This window comes from Accipiter gentilis, chromosome 3 (assembly GCF_929443795.1).
Source record: "Accipiter gentilis chromosome 3, bAccGen1.1, whole genome shotgun sequence".
In the NCBI taxonomy this organism is placed as follows: Eukaryota; Metazoa; Chordata; class Aves; order Accipitriformes; family Accipitridae; genus Astur; species Astur gentilis.
In genome coordinates, this window is record NC_064882.1 from 48,916,435 (window position 1) to 48,936,447 (window position 20,013).

The 20,013-nt window shown below is 61.4% G+C and overlaps 2 protein-coding genes across 5 annotated transcripts in view; one reads left to right on the plus strand and one right to left on the minus strand.

Moving 5' to 3' along the window:
• LOC126052025 (dedicator of cytokinesis protein 2-like) overlaps window positions 1-20,013 on the plus strand; it is an 82,356-nt gene that overhangs the window by 42,455 nt on the left and 19,888 nt on the right. The gene's annotated exons all lie outside the window — the stretch shown is intronic.
• Window positions 47-12,531, minus strand: LOC126052048 (INSYN2B protein-like). The gene is made up of 3 exons (XM_049832120.1): window positions 10,462-12,531; window positions 5,820-5,894; window positions 47-758 (listed from the first exon to the last, which is right to left on the minus strand). Exons 1-3 carry the CDS (start codon window positions 11,994-11,996, stop codon window positions 560-562), a joined length of 1,809 nt encoding a protein of 602 aa, XP_049688077.1. The 5' UTR covers window positions 11,997-12,531; the 3' UTR covers window positions 47-559.

Here is a 20,013-nt window from a genome sequence, read left to right on the forward strand (position 1 = left end):
CCATTTTCCACCGTCTCTGACCAGGGGTGCAGGACAAATTCTCGGTGCTCCTGGTTAACCTGCAGGCAGCAACCGGGGGGACGGGTGAGCAGCCCACGGTGTGGGCTGCGGGGAAGAGCACTGATTTCAGCCAGGGCAGGCTGGCAGCACTGGGGCTGCAGGCGGCCCTTGGGGAGCCCCGAGGCAGAGGAGAGCCCAAGGCTGCTCTCGCAGAGGACCTGTGGGCGCCTGGGGCTGGGCGAGCGCTGCAGCCTGTGCAGGGGAACAGCCACCGCCCCCTCCTCCTCCTCACCCAGAACAGAAGTGCACAGGTGGGAGAGGATGTAACAAAAATAGCGTCTCCGTAGAATTTATTGAATTCTCATTAAATACAGCCATTGTTCCCCTTGCCTTATTTACACAGGGGCTTCGATACATTAAACTGAACGGTTAAAAATATAAAAGCTGGTGCTACCCAAACCCTACCATCAGAGGGAGGGAGAGAAAGAAGGAGACGTGGACAGGGGGGTCAGTGCTGGGACAGTGCCCCTGTGCTCCTGGTCCACCGGGCACCGCCGGCTCACAGGAACCAGAAGCATTTGCGCCTGGATTTCTTTGTGTCCAGCTTTGCAGGCAGCTTCGTCACTGGTGACGGCTCTTGCCTGGGTGGCAAGACAGCCCCCACCGCCGCCACAGGGGAGCTTGGTGTCGTGTCGCCCTCGATATGGCTCAGCACCTGCTGGAAGCGGCCCTCCTGCTGCCGGAAATCGTGCTCCACGCTGCGGGCGAGCGGAGCGAAGGGGACGGCATTAAAGGGCATCGCTGGCTGCAGCCCCCCGCCTGCCACAGCTCTGCACCCCGGCACCCACCTCTATCCCTGTGGTCCCCCACAAGCCCCTGGGGAGCTCAGCACCCCCCCACACCTCCCCAGGACATGTCCCTGGGGAGCTCAGGCCCACTGCGCTCCTGAGGCTGCTGCACGGGGACGGCGTGCGTGGGCAGGGGACCAGGCTGGCTTTGGTGGCTCTCGTCCCACGGCTGGAGGGGATGACTGAGCCCACGGGAAGGGCAGGGGTCTCATGCAGGAGCAGCCGCTGGCTGGGAGCCTGCGGTGCTGAGTGGCCCTTTGGGTGTTTCTCTGGCAGCATTTTCCAGGGCTCCTGGCACTTGCTGGTGGGCGGACTTCCCGGGGTCACCATGCACTCCTGTGAGGGGACATCCTGCTGGCATGCACCTTCAGACAGCTCCAGCCCACCACCCTCATCCTCAGAGGCTGCAAGTGGTGGGGTGGGGGCCAGATCTGTCCAAAACAGCTGTCCTGTCTGTCGCAGTGCAGTCTGCAGCCGGGCACATGGCACCACACGGCTAAACCTGCTGTGCCGGAGCATCCAGGAATCTCTCCTTCCAGAGGGACAGACCAATAAGCGGCCCCAGACCTGGTGGCAGGGGCTCTTTTGGGATGGGTCACCCTCAGCTGCACACCCCGCACCTTCTTCCTCATCCATTCTCAAAGCCTAGTGCTGCCTCTGCCTTTCTCTTGGGCTTGACTGCTTTTCCCTGTTTCACCTGCTCGCCAGTGCCCTTTTGGCCTAAACACCTGCCCTAAACAAGGACAAACGCGCCAAGTCCCTCCTGGGGAGCTGATCTGCTGCAAGGGCCCTCCTGAAGTGCCAGGGAGTTGTTCCCAGCACACTGTGCTCCTGGCACTGGGTAACTGGTGTTTCCTGCAGCAGCGTCCCCAGCTCGGGAGTGCAGCGGCTCCTCTGCTCTGATCACACCATCAGTGGGAATGCCCATTAGGGACCAGTGGCACTGCTGCAGGAGCTGGCCATTCTTGGCAAAGGCAGCCATGCTCCCAGCACAGAGTGGAGGACAGAGGAAGGTTCTGGACATGCCGGGCACCTTGTAGTTGCCAGCCGTGGCAGTGTGATTCCCTTGCTGCCGCTCCTTTGCCACAGGACCATGACGTGCTCCCCCGAGCAGGGCATGGCTTCTGGTGGTGCTGGTCCATCACCCCAGAGCTGCAGGGTCCCTCCCAGCTCAGCTAACAACTGCCGAGACTTTGCCCATGACTGGCGGGGAGCCGGCCAACCACCCTAACTGGGGACCAGTGCTGCTGCAGGGGGGCGAGCCCAGGGTCTGTGGGACCCTGGTTAGCCATTTTCCCCCCAAAGAGGGGCTGTGCGTCCCTGGGGCCAGGGCACCTCATCCTGCCGCTGGTGCCACCAGTGCTGCACCTGGCCCCACGGCCTGAGGGCAGCTGCAGCATCAGGAGATGGCACAAGCATGTAAGGGCTGTGCTGCTGCCTGTCACACCACTGGTGATGCAAGGAATTAGGGTGCTGTGGGTCTGGGTAGGTAAGGGCTGTGCCTCCCACCACAACCCTCAGGTTTCCTCCAAGTGCTGGAGCCCTCCAGTGTCCCCGCAGCACCCTGGCTGGCTGCCATGCGCCGTGATGCTTCCTCACATGGAAAGCACTCCGATCTCCTCACACCAGCCACGTCCCATCGGATTAGCAAGGTGCTGCAGCGTGTGCCTAGGACCACACACGTGGCGTGGCCGCCCCGCACACGGGGAGCTCCCTGCAAGCTCCCACTCGGCACGTTTACGCTTCCTCTCACCTCCCATCACCTCTCCCTGTGAGGACACCGATTGTCCCCAGCTATTTCTAGCAAAAAGGGCGAGTTGTGGCAGACAGTCCCATAGCAGGGGGGGCAGCATGGGGAAGGACCCCCACTCTCCAGCACATTGCAGTGGAAGGGCTCGGGGCCACTACAGAGGTGCACATCTGGCACGTTCCTGCATGGCCCTGGGATGGGATGCAGGCAGGCAGGTCTGTTCCCCCTGTGGGCCATCCCCGGGGGCTGGTGCTGGGAGTGCTGCCCTGGCTCCTGGCACCCAATGCACTCTACACTGGGTGCTGCACCCAGTCCACCCACCCCATGTCCCACCGGAGCCTCTTCTTATCACGCAGATGGTAGTGAAGCCCAGAGGGAGTCTCCAGCAAGAGCGTGGCAATTACAGGGAGCCACCTCCCCCAGATGTGACATCTCTCTCCACCGCAATGCTGTGTGGAGACAGGCTCGTCAGACCCAATTAGCACTGAAGTCCCCCACGAGCTACAGTGGGGGAGTTTGTGGTGTAAATAAGTGGAGAACAAGAGAGACAGATACGGCACTGCCGCGGCAGCGTGGGTGCACAGGGCGGCCGGCACAGGGGTGCGGGGATGCTGGTGCACAGTGGGGGCTGGAGCTGTGCACCTCCAGCCCGGAGGTGCCTGGAGGAGAGCGCGTCCGTTCTACACACAGGCACTCACAAAAGCACAGTGGCAGTGACTAAACTGCCCTGTGTGCACACCATGTGCACTGCAGAGCACTGCTCAGCACCAGCTCTGTGCTCCACATCCTACACTTCTGAGCGCTAGAAGAGTAAGCCTAACTAATAGCAAAAAGAGAACATGCCTGGCCAGCCACCTGCACATGCACAGAGGGAGATGGCAGGCTGCATGGCCAGAGGGGCAAATGGACACCCACGGATGCCTGGATAGGCAGAAGGCTCGGGCGAAACTGCAACTCCCCGATTCCCACAGGGCTGATGGGGACACGTCGCTGTCTGCACCGGGGAGGGAGTGAGATGCCATAGACCAAATGTGCTCTGAGGAGAGGGCAGTGGAGGTAAGGACTTCCACACCCTGACCCAAAGCTGACGCTGGGGAAGCAGAGCTAAGGCCCCGCAGTCCCAGACCCCGGCGAGACGCAGGAGTCCCCTGTGTGACCAGCAGTCCGTCTGCAGCATCTGTGCAAAGCTGGCATAGGGACAAAGAGATGCAGCCTGGACTCAGAGCAAGCCCACTCACCAGCCACTAATGAGGCTTTCCCCGATATATTGCTGTTACAGAAGATAAATGCTCTGCCATCAAACCAGAGCAACTCTCCTTCCAGCTGCAGCCAGTCAGCTGTCCTTCATGAAAATCACTCCATCTACTCCTGGGAGCAGGAGCTGCTCTCCACAGAGATAAAGGGACCAGATTCAGGCCAGGACCCTGCTCTGGTCTTTTGACACATGGCAGGAGCTGGCTGAAGAGTGGTGAGGTGCCTGCACCCATGCTAGGAGCCCTGGCAGCAGGCCAGGGGAAGAACTGGCACCGGTGTGCCCAAATGTCTCCTGGGCTGGCCCAGTGACCTGAGCCCGGCTCCAAGGACAGTGAGCACCCAGGCCATGCCAGCACCTGTGCCCCTCCAAATCTGCCACTGAGGGGTCCCAGCACGCCGGCTGCCAGCTGTGCCCAGGTGTGGCTTCAGTGTCCTGCCTGGCACAGGGCTGGCAGGGCAGCTGTGTGACCATACCTCAGCACAGTGTAACCTGCCGGGGGAGATGCTGCCTTTAGGACCAAAAAGAGAGCTGTGAGGAGAGAGGGAAGGCTGCAAGCTCACAGCTGGACTGAGCTGCTGGTGGGGACCAGCCTGTATAACCCCTGTCTGAGGACTCCTTGCAGAGGAAGGAGTCACCCAGCAAAGACAGAAATAGTCCAGGGTCGGGCAGCTGCACTGTCGTGCCTTCAGTGCAGCCCAGGCTCTGGCTCAAATGGCATCTCTGTCCCTGCTGCCTCTGTCCCACCTGCCCTGCTGCAGCAGCCCAGCTGCCTGGGCCAGGGCTGGCCCCTCTGCTTGGCCTTGGCTGCAGCAGAACCTGGACAGCAGCGGTCCTCGGGGTCCGGCTGAGGCACAGAAATGCATCCCCAACTCTGCCGCAGCTCTGCCTGGGCGCCCAGGTTACCCTGTGCTGTCCAACCCACAGATGAGCACGCCTCTGTGCCCCTTGGGTGCACGGTTGCCTGCTGGAGCCCCAGGCTGTGAGGTGGGGATGCATTTTGCACCGAACTGTTTTTTTGGCACGACAGGCACTGCTGCCTTCTCTCCAGTCCTATGGGAGCCTCCCAGCAGGCGCAGGGGCCTTGGCAATGGCCTTTTCTTGGTAAATCAGCACCTTCTGGCCTTCACCCGGAGCCTGGCAGGAGCTGGCAGGCAAGGTTCCCCCCGGGGCTGGTGCAAGATGAGGGTGTGCTGCAGACTGTGCAGCGTTGGCCCTCTCGTCCCTGAGAGCTGTTGCCCCTGTAACTTGTGATCAGTGGCAGAATGCCTTCGTGCTGAAGTGGGCTTAGGCAGCCTCGGTGGTTGTAATGAAGGCGGCCGCCTGACACCTGTAAGCAGTCTGTCCTTGGAGCTCCCCAACACCCAAGAGTGGTCCGTATGTGGTGCCCTGGGAGCAGGGGCAGCTGCGGAGACAGTGGGGTTGATAGCCTCTGTGTACCCAGATGGGACAGGTCCCTTGGGACATGGATGAGCAGGACGAGGCACAAGGACACGGTGCTGCACATGTGGCACAGGGACAACTGCTCCCTGCATGCCCCGTCACCTTTTCCCTTGAGCTTCCTGCAATGGCCTCTACCGGGGACAGGTAGAGGGGTCTCAGCTGGCCCTGTACAGCTAGCTGGGTTTGTGTCTGTCCTAAGGTGCTGGAGGCGTTCCTGCTATGAACAGAGAGCTCCTGCACTAGGATGGACAGGAGAGGAAAAGCTGTGACTGTTAGCACCATGTCCCCCCGACAACTCGGACCTGGACAGGATGAGACCCTGCAACCCCTTGCAGCTTGGGGTGCCCTGAGCATCCACCCTGACACAGGGACAGGAGATGGAGCACAGGTGGGCAGGTTCCCTCCCTCCCCCAGCACGGTCCCCAGGAGTGAAGACTTGCAAACCCCCCTGCACTTCTGAGTCTGAGGGACGGAGGGGCACAGGGGCCCCATCAGGAATGTGCAGGGTGCCAGAGCTGCCTCTTACCTGTAGATGATGCAGGCACAGTCCCGGCAGGTCCCACAGTTGGCGATGTCTTGCCCTGTCCGGTACGAGTGTCGCCTGCAACAGAGCAGAAGTGCTGTGAGCCTGGAGACCTGGCCTCAGTCTGCCTGTGCCTCCTCAGCTGCTCCCAGGCCCCTCATCTGCCTCTGGAGTTCATACTCCAGCAGCCAGGAGCCGCGACTCTCCTCCCTGGATCCCAGCTCCTGTCCTCTCTCGGATCCAGCTCCTCTCCTCCCATGCGATGCTGTTTAATGCCAGGCCAAGCGTGGTGCCTCTCAGCTCCACAGATTTCTGACAGGCACGGCAGAAGCCTCGAATCCTTCACAATGGGTCCACCTCCTTTCTTCTCCATCCCAGAGCTGTACCTTATGCCCGTGGCCATCCCAGGTCACCACACATCTCCCCACGCATGGTGCCATAGAGGGAGCGAGACCGTGGGCAGCGTGAGGTCTATGCAGGGGCACTGGCGGCACACAGCAGAGCCCTGACAGATGGGCAGAGAGATGCTCCAGACTAATCATCAGCCTACGCCAAACTCAGAATTTATCTCTTTTTGGTGCTTTTGTACCAGAGAAGCATCCTGCTCCAGGGAAGGTGCATAGGACTCAAATTAAGCTGATGAGTGCCAAAGCTCGGCTCAACCCCAATGCAGTCCTCCTCCCGGATCTCTACAGAAGGTGTCTGCACCCTGAATGTTTCTCCTGCTGGTGCTAAACGCCAGCCCCGATGAATCCACAGGCCAGCTGCATGCTGCGCAGGGAGCACGCACTGTGCTGTGCTGCTGGGCAAATGCCGGCTGCCTGCCCTGCTGCCCTCCTGCCTGGAGCCCCACGGGGTGCCTGCTCCCCAGGACCAGGTCTCTCCTTTGGTCCCACCATGCAGACTGAGTGTCCCGTGTCCCCAGTGTCCCTGCTGCCTGCCAGCAGCACGTCCCTGCTCTTGCCACCCTGCAAGCACAGGGTGTCCACCGGCTGCAGCATCCCAGCATCCCAGGGACCGGCAGTGAACCTCTTGCCCAGCCACAGTGCCAGCCCAGTTCTCCCCTAAGTTTGGCAGCTTCCACGCGCCACCGCCGGCCCTGGCTTCAGCTGCCGGCAGGAGAGCCACCACCTGCCCAGGGAAATGGTTGACCGATGTCTCTCCTTGCTTAGCAGCCTGCAGCTTCTCTGAACTGAGCTCGTGTGCCTTTGGCTTTGCAGCCCCCGCAACCTCCAGGGTGCCGGGGCCGTGCTGGGGCTCTGCTGTGGGGCTGCCTGCAGACCCCCGGCACCCCAGCACTGCTGCTGGGTGCTCCCCACTGGTGTCCTGACTCCAGTTGCTCTCAGAGCTGTAAGAAAAGGGCCCTGTGATATGCTTTTGGTTACCCTTGCGGACTCCATCTCCACATCTCTGTTGCCCCTCTTAGGCACGGCAGGCTGTGGCTTCTTGGGGGACAGCTGAGAAAACACCCCCATGTCCCACATAGTAGTCACATTTTCCTGTTTAAATCTTCCTCCTATTACTTGACCTTGATCACGATTGTTCTCAGCCCTCAGAAACTAGGTCTTTTAATGGACCAAATTATATATTACAATTGGGATTATACTGTTAGCACATAAATTAGATCATTATACCTTTTATATATATATGAGGTACATATATATGTGTGTGTGCGTGAGTATCTAATGTTGTATAAACTGTGCCATTCTACCAGGATGAGAGCTAATCCTGGGATAGGTATTTGGTGTGGGATGTTGCTGGCGGTAGATGCCTGGACCCTGTGAGGACATGTTACACAGCGAGCGGCATCGGGGCTGGTGGCACCGCTGTGGTGCACGGCAGGTGCCTCGGAGCCACCACGCGCATGCAGGATGCTGACCCGTGGCAAATGAGGCCACGCTGTTCCTCAGCATAAAGACACTGGGATAATTTTTTCTGTGATTTCCTATCCCATTCCTTATGTCTCCGGGCATCTTGTTTGCTCATTTGACTGCAACAGTATAAGGAGCCGAGATCCTAATTAAGCTGCCCACAGTGAAGCTAAATCAGCTTCCTGAGCAGACAAGCTCCCTTCTGACTGAGGGAGCAAACCTGCCCTCTCAACAGGCACTGCTCTGCACATGCCCCTGCTGTACCCTGCAGGGACGAGGCTCGGCACGGCCACGGCATGACTGCAGGGCTGCGGGCAGCCTGGAGGGTGTCCCCGGCCTTTCCCCTCTGAGCAGCCGCACAGCTCCAGGGGCAGCAGACCCTCCTGCAACCCTGACAGGCGAGAGGCGAGAGGGCTGTGCCGGGCCTGCACGCTGATGCCCAGCACCAGCGATCGCGGGAGAAGTGAAGCCCAGCCCTGGCCCTGGCCAGAGCCCCTGGCACTGCTCTCAGGTCCCCGTCTGTGGAGACGGGAGCAGCACTGCTGTGCCGGCCACAAGAAGCACTTTTTCAGTGCTTTGCTTGGAAAAGCTGGGAGGGCGCAGGAGCACAGGAGGGGTGCTGAACTTCCTGGGGAGCCAGGGTGTGCTGAACTGCTGGTGCTGCTTCTTCTCTGGGCAAACAGGGCCAAGCCCTGGACCACGTTCTCCATCCCTCCAGTGAGGTCGCCCATGCTGCGCCAGGGCAGAAGCGGCCAGGGCACACACAAAGCTGACTGGGATAGGCAGCTGCCATGTGGCCAGGGGGGAATGGGTGCTCAGAGCGCAGGGAAGGGCCCGTGGAAACCGGCGCCCCAGGGCTGCCGGTAGCTCCCGGCTGGGATGGACACACACAGGCTGTGCCCGTGGTCAGGCAGCCTGTGCCAGGGAGGGAACCTAAATGCCTGCGTGGGCTCCCATGCTCTTGCTAATGCCTCTGTGGGATCCACACTGCCTCTATTGCCCCTAATTGGAAGGAGGTATTTAGCAGTCACTTGTTTTAGATAAAACAATTAAACACATGCACAGGCACCAGGGCCAGAACTACTAGGAGCTGCCCATCTGGCAGGTCCTGATCTCCTCCTGTGTGCCACCCTGCCTCCCCAAAACCGCATGCCAAATCAGACATACCAATACCGCCGCGACACACGTCAAGCTCAGTGTCCCTGGCAGCCTGGGCCCCTCTCCACCTGTGAGGCCAAACTAATGAGCTGCCAAACTAACGAGCTCTCTCATCCCAGTGCCCTGGGCTGTCCCCACACAACTGAAGCACAGCACGGCTGTACCTGAAATGCCGCCCGTAAGCTGTGCAGGGGATGCTCCACACCACCGCAGTCCCCAGGGCCACCTCACTGACAGACGGTGTTGAGGGCAGGACGGGCCAAGCCATGCCGCTCAGCGCGGAGCCTCGCAGGCTGTCCCTCTGCCCCAGTACCAGTGCTCCCAGCATGGTTGCCCAGGCAAAGCTGCTGCCCCCATGACAGCTGACTCTGGGAAATCGCGGCAGGAGCTTAATGGGAATATCTTGAGCTGCGGCCATTGCTTGGTACTGCAAAGGCTGCATGCATATTTCTCTTCACTGCTTCTTTCCCTGCGAGGAGCAGAGGGCATGAGCTGCATGAGCACTAAAGACTGGGAGCAAGTATTCACCCTGAGGGTGGTCAAACACTAGGACAGGGGCCCGAGAGGTTGGGGATCTCCATCCTCTTGGACACTAAACAGCCGCTGAGCAAGGTCCTGAGCAGCCTGTCCTGGCTGCACCCACCTTCAGTGGGCACTGGACCAGAGACCTCCATCAGTCCCTTCCCACTAGCACTGCTCTGGAAGGTAGCACGAGGGCAGCTTTGCCTGCACTTCAGTTACAGCCAACACAGGCATTAATTAATTAATGAATGGATCATCGCACTGCCCTGGTGGGAGCTGGCCATCTCAGGGTGTGGGGAATAAGCCCTAGAAGGTTTTACAGGAGGGTGCCAGGACCACCATGGGGCAAGCAGCTCCTTGCATCTCCTTGGAGGTTGGTGGCCCTCGTGTGAGATGAGTTTGGAGGGTCTCAGCTCTGGGCCATCACACACTAACGTCCAACACCTTGCTCCATTTGGCAAATCTGTCTGGGAGGCCAAGGAAAATTGGCCCGGGGGATGCCCTGCCCCACTGCCCATGGCACAGGTCCTGTGCCGGGTAGGGCAGGATGGGGGTGCATGGGCACCTCCCTGGGGCACAGGCATGTCAGTCACTGAGGCACCGGACACCAACTTTGTGCCATTCAACTCCAAGGATGGGGCTGAAAACAGGCGTGAGAAATAGAGAGGCTCTCCCCAAAGCACAGCAGGGATGTTGTCCCCAGGGTATCTGCCATGGCTGGGCTGAGCCTGCAGTTAGGATGTGACATCCCAGATCTCCGCTCCCGTGACCGATGGGCATGTCAGCCGCACCAGGACCAGGCAGGGGACCCAGCTCCCCTCATCCCCCTGGCCTGTACCCCCTGCGCCCTTTCCCTGGGCATGGGGAGGGCACCGCGGGCACACACAGAATAAGCCGGGTGGGCGAGACGTCGCGCCAAGACGCGGTGCCGCATGTGCATGTACAGAAGCTCTGAATTTCTCAGGGGGAAATGCATCTGGGAGGTGGCAGCACCCAAATCTCTGGCAGGGCCCCTCCACCCCCCGTCCTCCATCCACAGCTCCCGCAGGGACATCGGCACCCCCCGCCTGCCCCCTCCATCCCCACCTGCTCACCCGTCCCGCTGGGCCTCCTTCTTCTCCAGGTCCTGGATGACGTCCAGCAGCACCCGGATGGTTTGTTGGCTGGTCTCCAGCACCCCTTCCAGGGACTGCAGCTGGGACTGCAGGTCCCCCTGCTCCCCGGGCCTCCGGGGGCCCTCTCCCTGAGATGTCTGGGTGTCCTCATCCCCCGCTGGTGGTCCCACCGGCCCCTTGGCCGCCACCACCAGCTGCAGAAGGTCCTGGACGTGGCGCAGCGTCTCAGACTGCTCGGCGGTGAGGCAGGGCTGCCCGTGCCAGGGGACCTCTGGTGCCTGGCCAGCCAGCTGTGTCCCCACGCCGGGGCCCTGCGGGGCTGGGGCCAGCGGCTCCCTGGGCCCCTCTGGTCCTGCCCGGCCATGGCCAGGCTCAGTGTCACGCAGCCGGCTGCAGATGCCATGGGGGTCCAGACGGCCAAGCGCAGCTGGTGTCTTCTCCGGCACGGTGGTGGCAGAGCCGTGCCAGCCTGGCGCTGGTGGGATGGGGGCTGTCGAGGTGCAGCAGGGCCCCCCCCAGGGCGTGCCGCAGAGCTGGTGCTGGGGTGGTGGGGGGTCCCGCAGGGGGTTGCCCTGAGCTGGCTGGCAGAGGCCGTGGGTTTCCGTGGTGGGGATGGTCTGCTGGCGGTGCGGCAAGGGCTGCGGCGGTGGGCGCCCGTGGGGCAGGCTCCGCTCCGAGTCACTGCGGCCAAGCCCCCATGGCTCGGCGGGCGGCCGGGGCTGACCGCAGGGCACGGAAGCCGGGCGTGGGGCATTCCCACGGCTGCCCCTGGGGTTCCCGTGGAGCCGGGCGCAGGCAGAGGGCAGCGGGCAGGGCTCAGGGGCACAGCTCTGTGCTGGGGAGGTGCAGCGAGCAGCGGGGCATCCAGCTGTGCCCAGATGAGGGGGACAGGGATCCCTGGGCGGTGGCGGTGGCTCGTGGCACACGGCAGCGTGCTGGGCGAGGGCCGTGGCGTGATCGTGCACCGGGAGGCTGCCGGGCACCCGCGGGGGCACAGCCCAGCTGGTAACAGTGGGCACGGCCCGCCCAGGGCACTGGGCGCTCCCCGCGGCGGTGGGCAGCACGGCGTCCCCGGCCACGTTGCAGACGCTCTTGCTGCGGGGCTGGGAGGCTGGGAAGGGCTTCTGGAGGCTGGGGGAGGTCTGGATAGCGGTGCTCATGCACGCCTTCCTGGGCATGGGCAGCGTCAGCGAGCCCGGCTGGGCCTGGGGCCAGCTCCGCCGCGAGGCACAGAGAGCCGCCGGCTCAGGGGTGTCCCTGGGGGGCGGCGAGGCACGTGGGGTGTTGGGGCCGGTGGTGGCTGTGGGCCTTAGGGGGGGGCTGGCCGCCCGCCCCACGCCGCCCTCCACCAGGTCCTTGAAGCGGACCTGCTGCGTGCGGTTGCGCCGGCGCTTGAGGCGGCTCTCGATGTCGGGTGAGTCGCGGTTGAGCAGCACCGAGCGCACTGTCATGGCTTTCTCCTGGCTGCCCTCGCCGGCGGGGGCCGGGCCGGGGAGGGGCTCCCGGCTGACCATGGCTCAGGGCCCCGGGGCCGCTGCCCTGTGGCGGGGTGTTGCGGCGGGGCGCTGGGGGCCGAGCACCGATGGCCGGAGCCCTGGGCTGCACCCGTCCCCGGAGCTGCCCGGGGCAGCGGGCGGCCTCATCCCACGCCGCCGCGGAGAAGGGATGCTGCGCGGGAGGCGGGTGAGAGGCTGCCGGGCATGCTGCCCACTGCCCGCCTCTACGGCCCCCAGCACACCGCCCCGACAGCCCTGCCTGCTGCCGTGCCTCCCCGCCGCCACTGGCAGCCCATGGTCCCGCTGCCGTCTGCCCCAGCTCAGTGCCGCCCACGGCGGGCTGCCAGGGGTGCTGGGTGCCGGCCGTCCCTGCCCATGGCTCCTGGGATCCCGGACCTGCGGGGACAGAGAGAGGTGCATGAGCCCCGGCCCCGCCACCGTGGCTGCCCGAGGACAGGAGCGTGACCTGCGTGCCACGCCGCCCCGCGGAGCTGCTGGCCTCTGCCCGCCTCTGTGCGCTCCCTCCCAGCCCCGCCATCACAAAACGCAAAGAGACAAGCTTTGATCTCCGGCGCTGCCTCTTCAGCACAAAGAGAGAAGGAAAAAAAGAAACCCCTTTAGCATAAACACGTTACAAGTTCACAGCTCAAATCAAGCAGAAGCAGCTGTTAAAAATAGCTCTGCCTCACTGGGGCTGGTGCCTCATGTTCGCAGGGCGCTGGCAGTGGGAGGGCAGGCACCGGGCAGGCACGGGGGCTGCTGCGCCTGGGCATGGGGCAGAGCTGGGCTTGGCACGGGGGGCTCCTGCATGGGATGGATGGACACAGGGCACCCGCCGCACACGAGGCACCAGCTCTGCGTGGGGCTGGACAAGGCGTGGGGCACGCAATCTGTGTGGGGCATGGCTGGAGCGGGCATGGGACCCATCCTGCATGGGGCAGAACCACACTGGGCACAGGGGACCCGTCACGTGTGAGGCATGGCCGGACTGGGCGCAGGGGACCCGTCACATGTGAGGCATGGCCGGACTGGGCATGGGGGACCCATCATGTACACAGCACCCACCGGGGTGCAGCAGGGCTGGCTGGGCTGCAGGTGTGGGGGACCAGCTCTGTGGGCAGGGGGCGAGACCGTGGCTCGGGGACACTGAGCCGCTTCTGGCGTGTGAGAACTAGTCTAGAGGGAGAACAGGCATTGTGGCTGAGATGGCAACTTCGGTAAGACCGGGGAATTGCTCCCTGCCCCTCGCTATGGAGAAGGGTGGTTGCCGGTGTCTCTCCAGCTCTCACCTCTGGCTCTGCGCAAGGCTGTGGCTCGGGGAGGCTCTAGTGGGGCTGCTTCTGGAGAGCGAGGTCTCCCTGAGGCATCGTACCTTCTGCCATCATGCGGCCCCTGCCAGCCTGCCTGCCTGCACCGACTGCAGCTCTTGCTCACCGTGCCTCACGTGCAGACACGTGGCACAGCTCCCGCATGCAGGGCCACCACTGGGACCTGGCTGCAGGATCGAGGCCACAGCTTGTACCTGGGGATGCGTCCCTGACACCAGCAGCACTTCCCAGGCAGTACAGGGGCAGGACCCAGGGGGTCTTGCAAAGGAGGGATCACACACAGCCACATCCCCATCCCTGCCATTGTCAGGGCACAGCTATGCAGGGTTCCTCCTCCCCACGCAGGCAGGGCAAACCTCCCTCCGCAGCCCTGCCCTGGCCATATCCCCCCACCAGCACCAAGCCCCCACACCCGCCTTGCTCTGCCTCTGCCCACCCTGGTCACTGGCTGCTGCCCCGGCCCTTCACACTACCCAGGCACATGACACCATGGAGCACAGGGCACACACCAGGAGTCCTGCCCAGGATGCCCCCGGAGTGCAGAGGAGGCTAAGGGCTCATTTTGGGAAACAGCACCACAGACAGGGTGGGAGAGACGGAGGTGCCAGCCCCGGCAGGCAGTGCCGCTGCTTCGCTCGGTGGTTCAGTCTCCCAGCATTTGAGGTCTGCAAACATCCAGAGGTACCTGCGGTGCAGGTGAGGAGTGGAGCGACGTGGAGCGACATGGGCTCTCCCGTGGCACGGACTCACCCCTTGCACCACACCATGTCCCACATCCCGCAGCACTGTGGCCCCTGCCCCGGACCACAGCCCACTGCTCCCTCTGTGCCCGCGCACGCTCTTCGGCACGCTGAGACAAAAGCCTTGCTTGCTCTACAGCCCTCCTGCCCTCGCTGCGGATGGACACATGGCACCAGCCAGCCCCCCGGCCCCCCTCGCCATCTTGCCTTGTTCCCGCTGTAATGAAGCGGCTGACTCAGCACCGCGGCCTGGAGTCACCCTGCGCTGGTAACGAGCAAACTTCCCAAGAGCCGAGTGTGCCAGTGCCTGGTGCCTCCCCAGGACGGCAGCAAGCCGCCAACCTAGCAGAGCAGGGGGCTCACGCAGCCCTCCCACCCCGGCACCACATGCCCCAATGCCTCTGCACCCCCCCCCCACAGCGTTCGTCGGGATGCTGCTCCACGCGCCGCCCAGCCGCCCAGTGCTTTCCTTCCCGAGCTTGGAGCCGTGCCCAGACACCGGGAGATGTTTGTGAGGCAGGACGCGACGGAGACACAGCGGAGGGACGGGGCACCTCGTTAGTATGGACGGCAACAGGCGGAGGAGAGAGCTGGCTCGGGGACGGAGCCAGCGCTGCCTGCCCCCGCACCCTGCGCTCGCCGCAGCCTGCGTGCGAGCATGGCAGGAGCAGCCCCGCGTTCATGCCTGCCGGCGGGCACCTGGTCCGGGGCAGGGGCTGTGCCGGCACCTGCACGTGATGGGACAGAGCCTGCCAGGACAGCGAGAGGCTGTGGGGCAAGCCATGGACCGAGGCCCTGCCGCAGCCATGGGGTCACCTCCCCCCGCTCGTGCTGCAGCGACGGCTGGTGCCCAGAGCTCAGCACCCCCCTGCCCAGGTCCCGCTTCGGCATCCCTGGCTGCGTCTGTGCCAGGGAGGGCAACGTGCCGAGTGGCAGAGGGGGACCAGCTGGCACGTCGCTGCACCGGACCTGCCTCCTGAGAACGGCTCAGGACCAGCACAGCCAGGCTGAGTGCTCCCAGAGTGCAGGCTGCGTGTGGTCAGCCTGCTCCGGAGGTTTCCTTAACAAGAACGCTAATGGGCATGGGGCAGAGGGTGCCAGGAACCACTCCAACAGCCGAGCATGGGGCAGGAGCACTCCCACCACGGTTTGAGCGCAGATGCAGCCCCCATGAGCCCACAGCAGGGACCTCACTGAACCACGGCCGATGGTAGAGCGAGACGAGGCTGTTCCGCTGCCTACGCAGCGAACGCGATGCTGTCAGTCAGCAGGGCCTCCGCCTAGGCACCCTCTGCCTCCCGAACTGCACCGCTGGAGAGATCAGAGGCAAGCCACAAGGACAAAGAAAAAGTCTATAAATTGTACATGCACTAACTCCATTTGGGAACAGCTCTGAGGATGTCAAACACCAAAAGCTAGGACCCTCCCACTCATCTCTCTGTGTATGCTTTATGGTATGGTTAGATTTAGTGCCGTGTCCGGGCACTGTTTGCAGCATGCTGGCATCTTCGAGTGCTGATAATGAGTCCTGCTGTAGGACAGAGTCAGGACTGTGCAACCCAGCAGCTATGGTATCTGATGCCGCCCTCCCCGCCCTGTACTGTAGTTGAATCAGAGGAAACCACCCTGCCGATGGATCTGCCTGGAAGCGTGGCTCCAGGGACATTTTGGATGCACAGAAAGGGCCACCAGGAAGGGGCTGTGCAGGAAGCACAGGCACCCAGCCGCACCAGCACTTTCCAGCTGCTATCTTCAAGCGCATTTACTGGGAAACAGCACTCAGCATCCCAGTCCTGGGGCCATGTGCTCACCCATGCCCCCCACATGTTTGGCTACCCCAGCTGATGCACCGTGTGTCCAGAGTGCAGCCATGCTCCCCACTTGCCTTCCTGTGCCCCACCAGCTCCCCCATGGGCACCCCAGTGTAGGGACCTGGGCTGGTCAGACTGGAGGAGCCGGAGTAGGGACATCTCCTGCTAATGCCGCCCTACCTGAGAACAAGGTACACACAGGTCTGGCCAGTCCTGCAGTGCTGAGGGCTCTCAGGAGGGCAGTGCTGAGAGATGAGGTGCTGTGAAGCCAGAGCCCCGCTGAGGTCCCAAATCCCCAGCGGCCCCTTCCAGGGTCCTGTCCCCTGGGAGCCCAGGGCTGTGGCAGGTCCTCTTTCCCGGGGGATGACCGGGATCAGGGACAGGGCAGGGGAGGGCATGGCTGAAAGAGACCTGTCTGTTGGTGGAGATTGGCCTCGGAAGAGTCCGAGTGTGTGGGACGGGGCAGTGGCAGAGCCCCAGCATGGTGGGGGCCAGGAGGGCGCAGGTGGGCTGGCACCGGCCAGGGGCAGTGGCGGGGGAAAGGGCTTGGAGCTTGAGTAATAACAGCTGAAGGACGGCAGCATGTACCAGCCATGCTAGTCAGCACAGGGCCATGGAGAACACGGCTCATCAAACCAATTTGCTGTCTGTTTTGATGAGGTTCCAAGTTTGGTCGGTGAAGGTAAAAGCCTCGATGGAGCAGACTTGGATTTCTGTGAGGCATTTGACATTTTGACGAAGAAAGCAGAATAATACGAAAGCAATGTGGCACACATTAAATGGATTAAAAACTGGCTAACCAGCATGTCTCAAGACATAATCATCCAGCGATCATCCCCAATTAGCCGTGCTTCTGCCCAGGTCCTGTGGAGGGGCAGCCGGGCCCTACGCAGGCGCTGGCTGTCACTGACCTCAAAGCTAAAACTCAGCACTGAGAAAATGTGTGGATCATACCAAGGCTAAGAGAAAGGCAAGGAAGGAAAAAGACAATTACAGAGCCACGCAAAGAGCATGGAGCAGACGCTGTGCAGGACAGGTCTCTGCTGCGGAAGCCCCAGGGTCCTCTCCGTCCAAGCAGCAAAACATGGCAGTTGAAAACCAGGGGTTGGGGAAGTCAAAGGATTGGCTTTCTTAAAAAGTGAGGCCAGCCACCCCTAAAGCAACTTGGAAAGGATTTGCACAGTGGAGGATCTTCCATCTCGGCAATTTGTTAAGGTCTGAGTGTTTTTCTCCTCTAGTTCATACGGGAATTACGAGCACATGAATAAGGTGAGACAGCAGGTCACATCAGATGATGTATAGATAAAACCAGATGACGCCACTGTAATGCAATAGATGACACGAGTACTTCAGCAGTGGGCTCTCCGGTTCAGCTGGATGCTCAGTGCAGTTGGGAACAACGTCTCCTCCACCGAGTGAGCCCAGGAGCCAAGGAAGCGTCAGGAACCGCTTCCCATGACCCAGTCACAGACACCACTGAACTTCAGGTGCCAACTCCCACCCAGTCCTCAGATTGTCCTCACTCCCCGCAAACATCAAATACTATTCAGAATGACGGGGATTTGTGAGCAGCGCTGGGGCTCTGAATCACGCATCAGCCTGGCTGCCATCCCCAGCCCAGAGCCCTTTGGATCCATGAACCTGCTGAGCCACTTTGGATGATGGGATCCAAAACCTGGTCCTGCATCACCAGCCCATGCTTTGCCAGTGCACTGTCAGCTCCTACCTGCAGCCTGTAAAGGGCTTGTGAATCTCCCCTTGGAAAGCCAGCAGCCCCATGACTGGGCCACTCTTCTTTGGCCAGTACTGACTGATGATGAATTTTGTGAGAGAGGCACTAAATCTTTTGGTTTTGTATCTTGACACTCATCTCACATGGGCTGCAGGATTGGCCTCAGAGGAACAGAGCCCTGCTTCACACTGTCCTGTCTGGAAAGTTACCTGCATCTACCAAAAATACAGCAGAGCAGAGGGAAAGCCTCCAGCTGCCTGCCTTCCTCCTCCTCCTCTGAGGCAGCAAGCCCTGGCTCAGTTCTTCCTCCTGACTTGATGAACGTTGGTATCCTGTGGGAGAGACTACCCCAGGACTGATAAGTCTGCTGGGCAGACCCCAGCTATGGCCATCGAAAACTGGGACCACCGGCACCAACATAGGGTCCAGCTGCCCCCCACACCTGTGAACAATCCTGCCTGTCCCCCGGCCAGCTTTGGCCCTTTCTACACCCATCCTCCACCTCGTCCTCCTGGTAACGTCTGTGGCAGAGGGAAAACCAGAGCAGACATATAAATCTTCTCCTCAAGACGCAGGAAGCCAGGAGATTAGATTTATGAGAGAGGAAGTCATATTCTCCTGGAACTGCAGAAGAGAACAGCTAATTACCCATCTCCACTCACTGGGTACAACAGCTTCTCTTGGGACAAAACCTTTGCTTTTCCTCATCTCTGGAAAGGAGAGAGGTGCTGCTGGCGACGGAGAGGGGCGGCACTGGAGGATGAGGCATTTGCTCTCAGCAGAGGACCGGGCAGGAGCCAGGTTCACGACACATCACTCAGCAGCAGAGCTTAATCCTGCCTTGGCTCCAAGAGGACTTGATGCGTTTGTACTTGGATTGGCGCATCTGTGGGATTGGAAGATGGAGGACTGAGAGCATCTCCTCGGGCAGATAGCAAACCCAAAATCCGGTTCCTCGCTGAGGAAGCTCTGCCACGAAGCCAGCTCATGCCCTACCCTCACGGTTCTCTTGGAGGCTCTTCCAGAGCCCGGCTGCTTGGAGGCTCACAGATCTTCTAATTTCCTGCAGGCACTTAATCATGGCCAGTTTATATGTGACTGTGCTCGTGCCAATATAGTGCTTCCGCTTGAACAGCTCTTCTCCCTTCTCAGCGTTCAGCCTTTGTGTGTTCGCAGCGAGGACACACGTCCCTTCTCCAGCCACACTCCGCAGTGCTCAGCAGGTCCGGCTCTGCTTACGTGCCCCAAGGCCAGCTCCCCGTGTCTCCAGTGGTCCTCGCAGCCTCCCTCCACACAGGCAGCACTTCACCTCCTCCCTCCTGGGAGCATTCAAGGCAAGGTCTTAGGCTCTGCTGAAACGCCTCTCGGGCTCCACCAGAAACACCCGGGCTGGCCTGCTGGAGGACAGCAGGAGTAGTCTCCTGCAACTGGGGCAATGCCCTGGGTGCCTCGTGCTCCGCAGCACCCCCAGCAAGCATCGCCTGGGGCCTCTGGGGACCGTCACTGACACACGGGTCCTCCCCTGTGTCAGACTGGGCCTAGTGTAAGCAGCAGCTCGCATGAGCCAAGGGATCTGCACACATCTCTATTTAGGTCACTAGCTGAAGTGCTCTGCAGGAAAATTAGTCACTCTCCCAGCCACAGGGCCCAGGAGAAGGCTCTCATCGCCCGGCCAGAGCAGGGAGCCCCCGCCACCCTTCTCCCTGCAGCGCCAGCACCCCTGGGCACCCTGCAGGCACCTCTCCAGGGCTGCCTGAGGCTCCCGGCTGCCCTCGCTGCACGCACCACAGCTAATGCCCCACGGAAGGAATCCCATCAATTAGGGAAGAAGCAACAACATCCTCCTCCCAGCACGCAAAGGTCATCGACTCTCACTTGCATCGCTCCTCTCTCTTTCAACTGCAGATATACTGGTGCTGTCAGATGGAGAGTTTACATGGTCAGGAGACACAGTGAAGTACAAAGCCTTTGCACAAAGCTTTCAGAAACCTGCAGAAGCCAAATTATTCCTCTGTCTCCCATGGATGCTAATACAGCTGTCATGACAGTAGTGTCTCTGTTCTCACTGCTACCCACTTGCTTCCCCACCTCTCTTTGCCATGCAGAGGAGCACTGATATCACCATTTTAAATGAGACATGAAGGGGTAGGGTGACCTACCCAGGGGAACGCAGGCAGACAGTGGCAGACAGCCTGTATGGAGCGGGATATGGTCAGGAGGAGTTTGTTTCATGTCCCAAGGCTTCCCTCAGCTGCCTCCATGGAAGAGCAGGCGAGCGTCCCTCGCAGTCTGCAGCTGCTGCTGGGCACTGCAGTTCAGCACCTTTCTTAAGGGCTACAGAAGAGACCACTGCAGGAGAAAGAAAAGCACCTTGCTCTGCTGCTTCCTTCCCAGCAAACGTGGCGTGGCCAATATCACGTTCCT

What these genes read in the sequence shown, in the direction of transcription:
- LOC126052048 (XM_049832120.1), bottom strand. Translation starts at nt 11,996, where the DNA reads ATGGTCAGCCGGGAGCCCCTCCCCGGCCCGGCCCCCGCCGGCGAGGGC. An exon ending in AAGGAGGCCCAGCGGGACGG is followed by an intron (nt 5,895 to 10,461) that starts GTGAGCAGGTGG and finishes GCTCTGTTGCAG; the next exon opens with GCGACACTCGTACCGGACAG. An exon ending in TGTGCCTGCATCATCTACAG is followed by an intron (nt 759 to 5,819) that starts GTAAGAGGCAGC and finishes GCTCGCCCGCAG; the next exon opens with CGTGGAGCACGATTTCCGGC.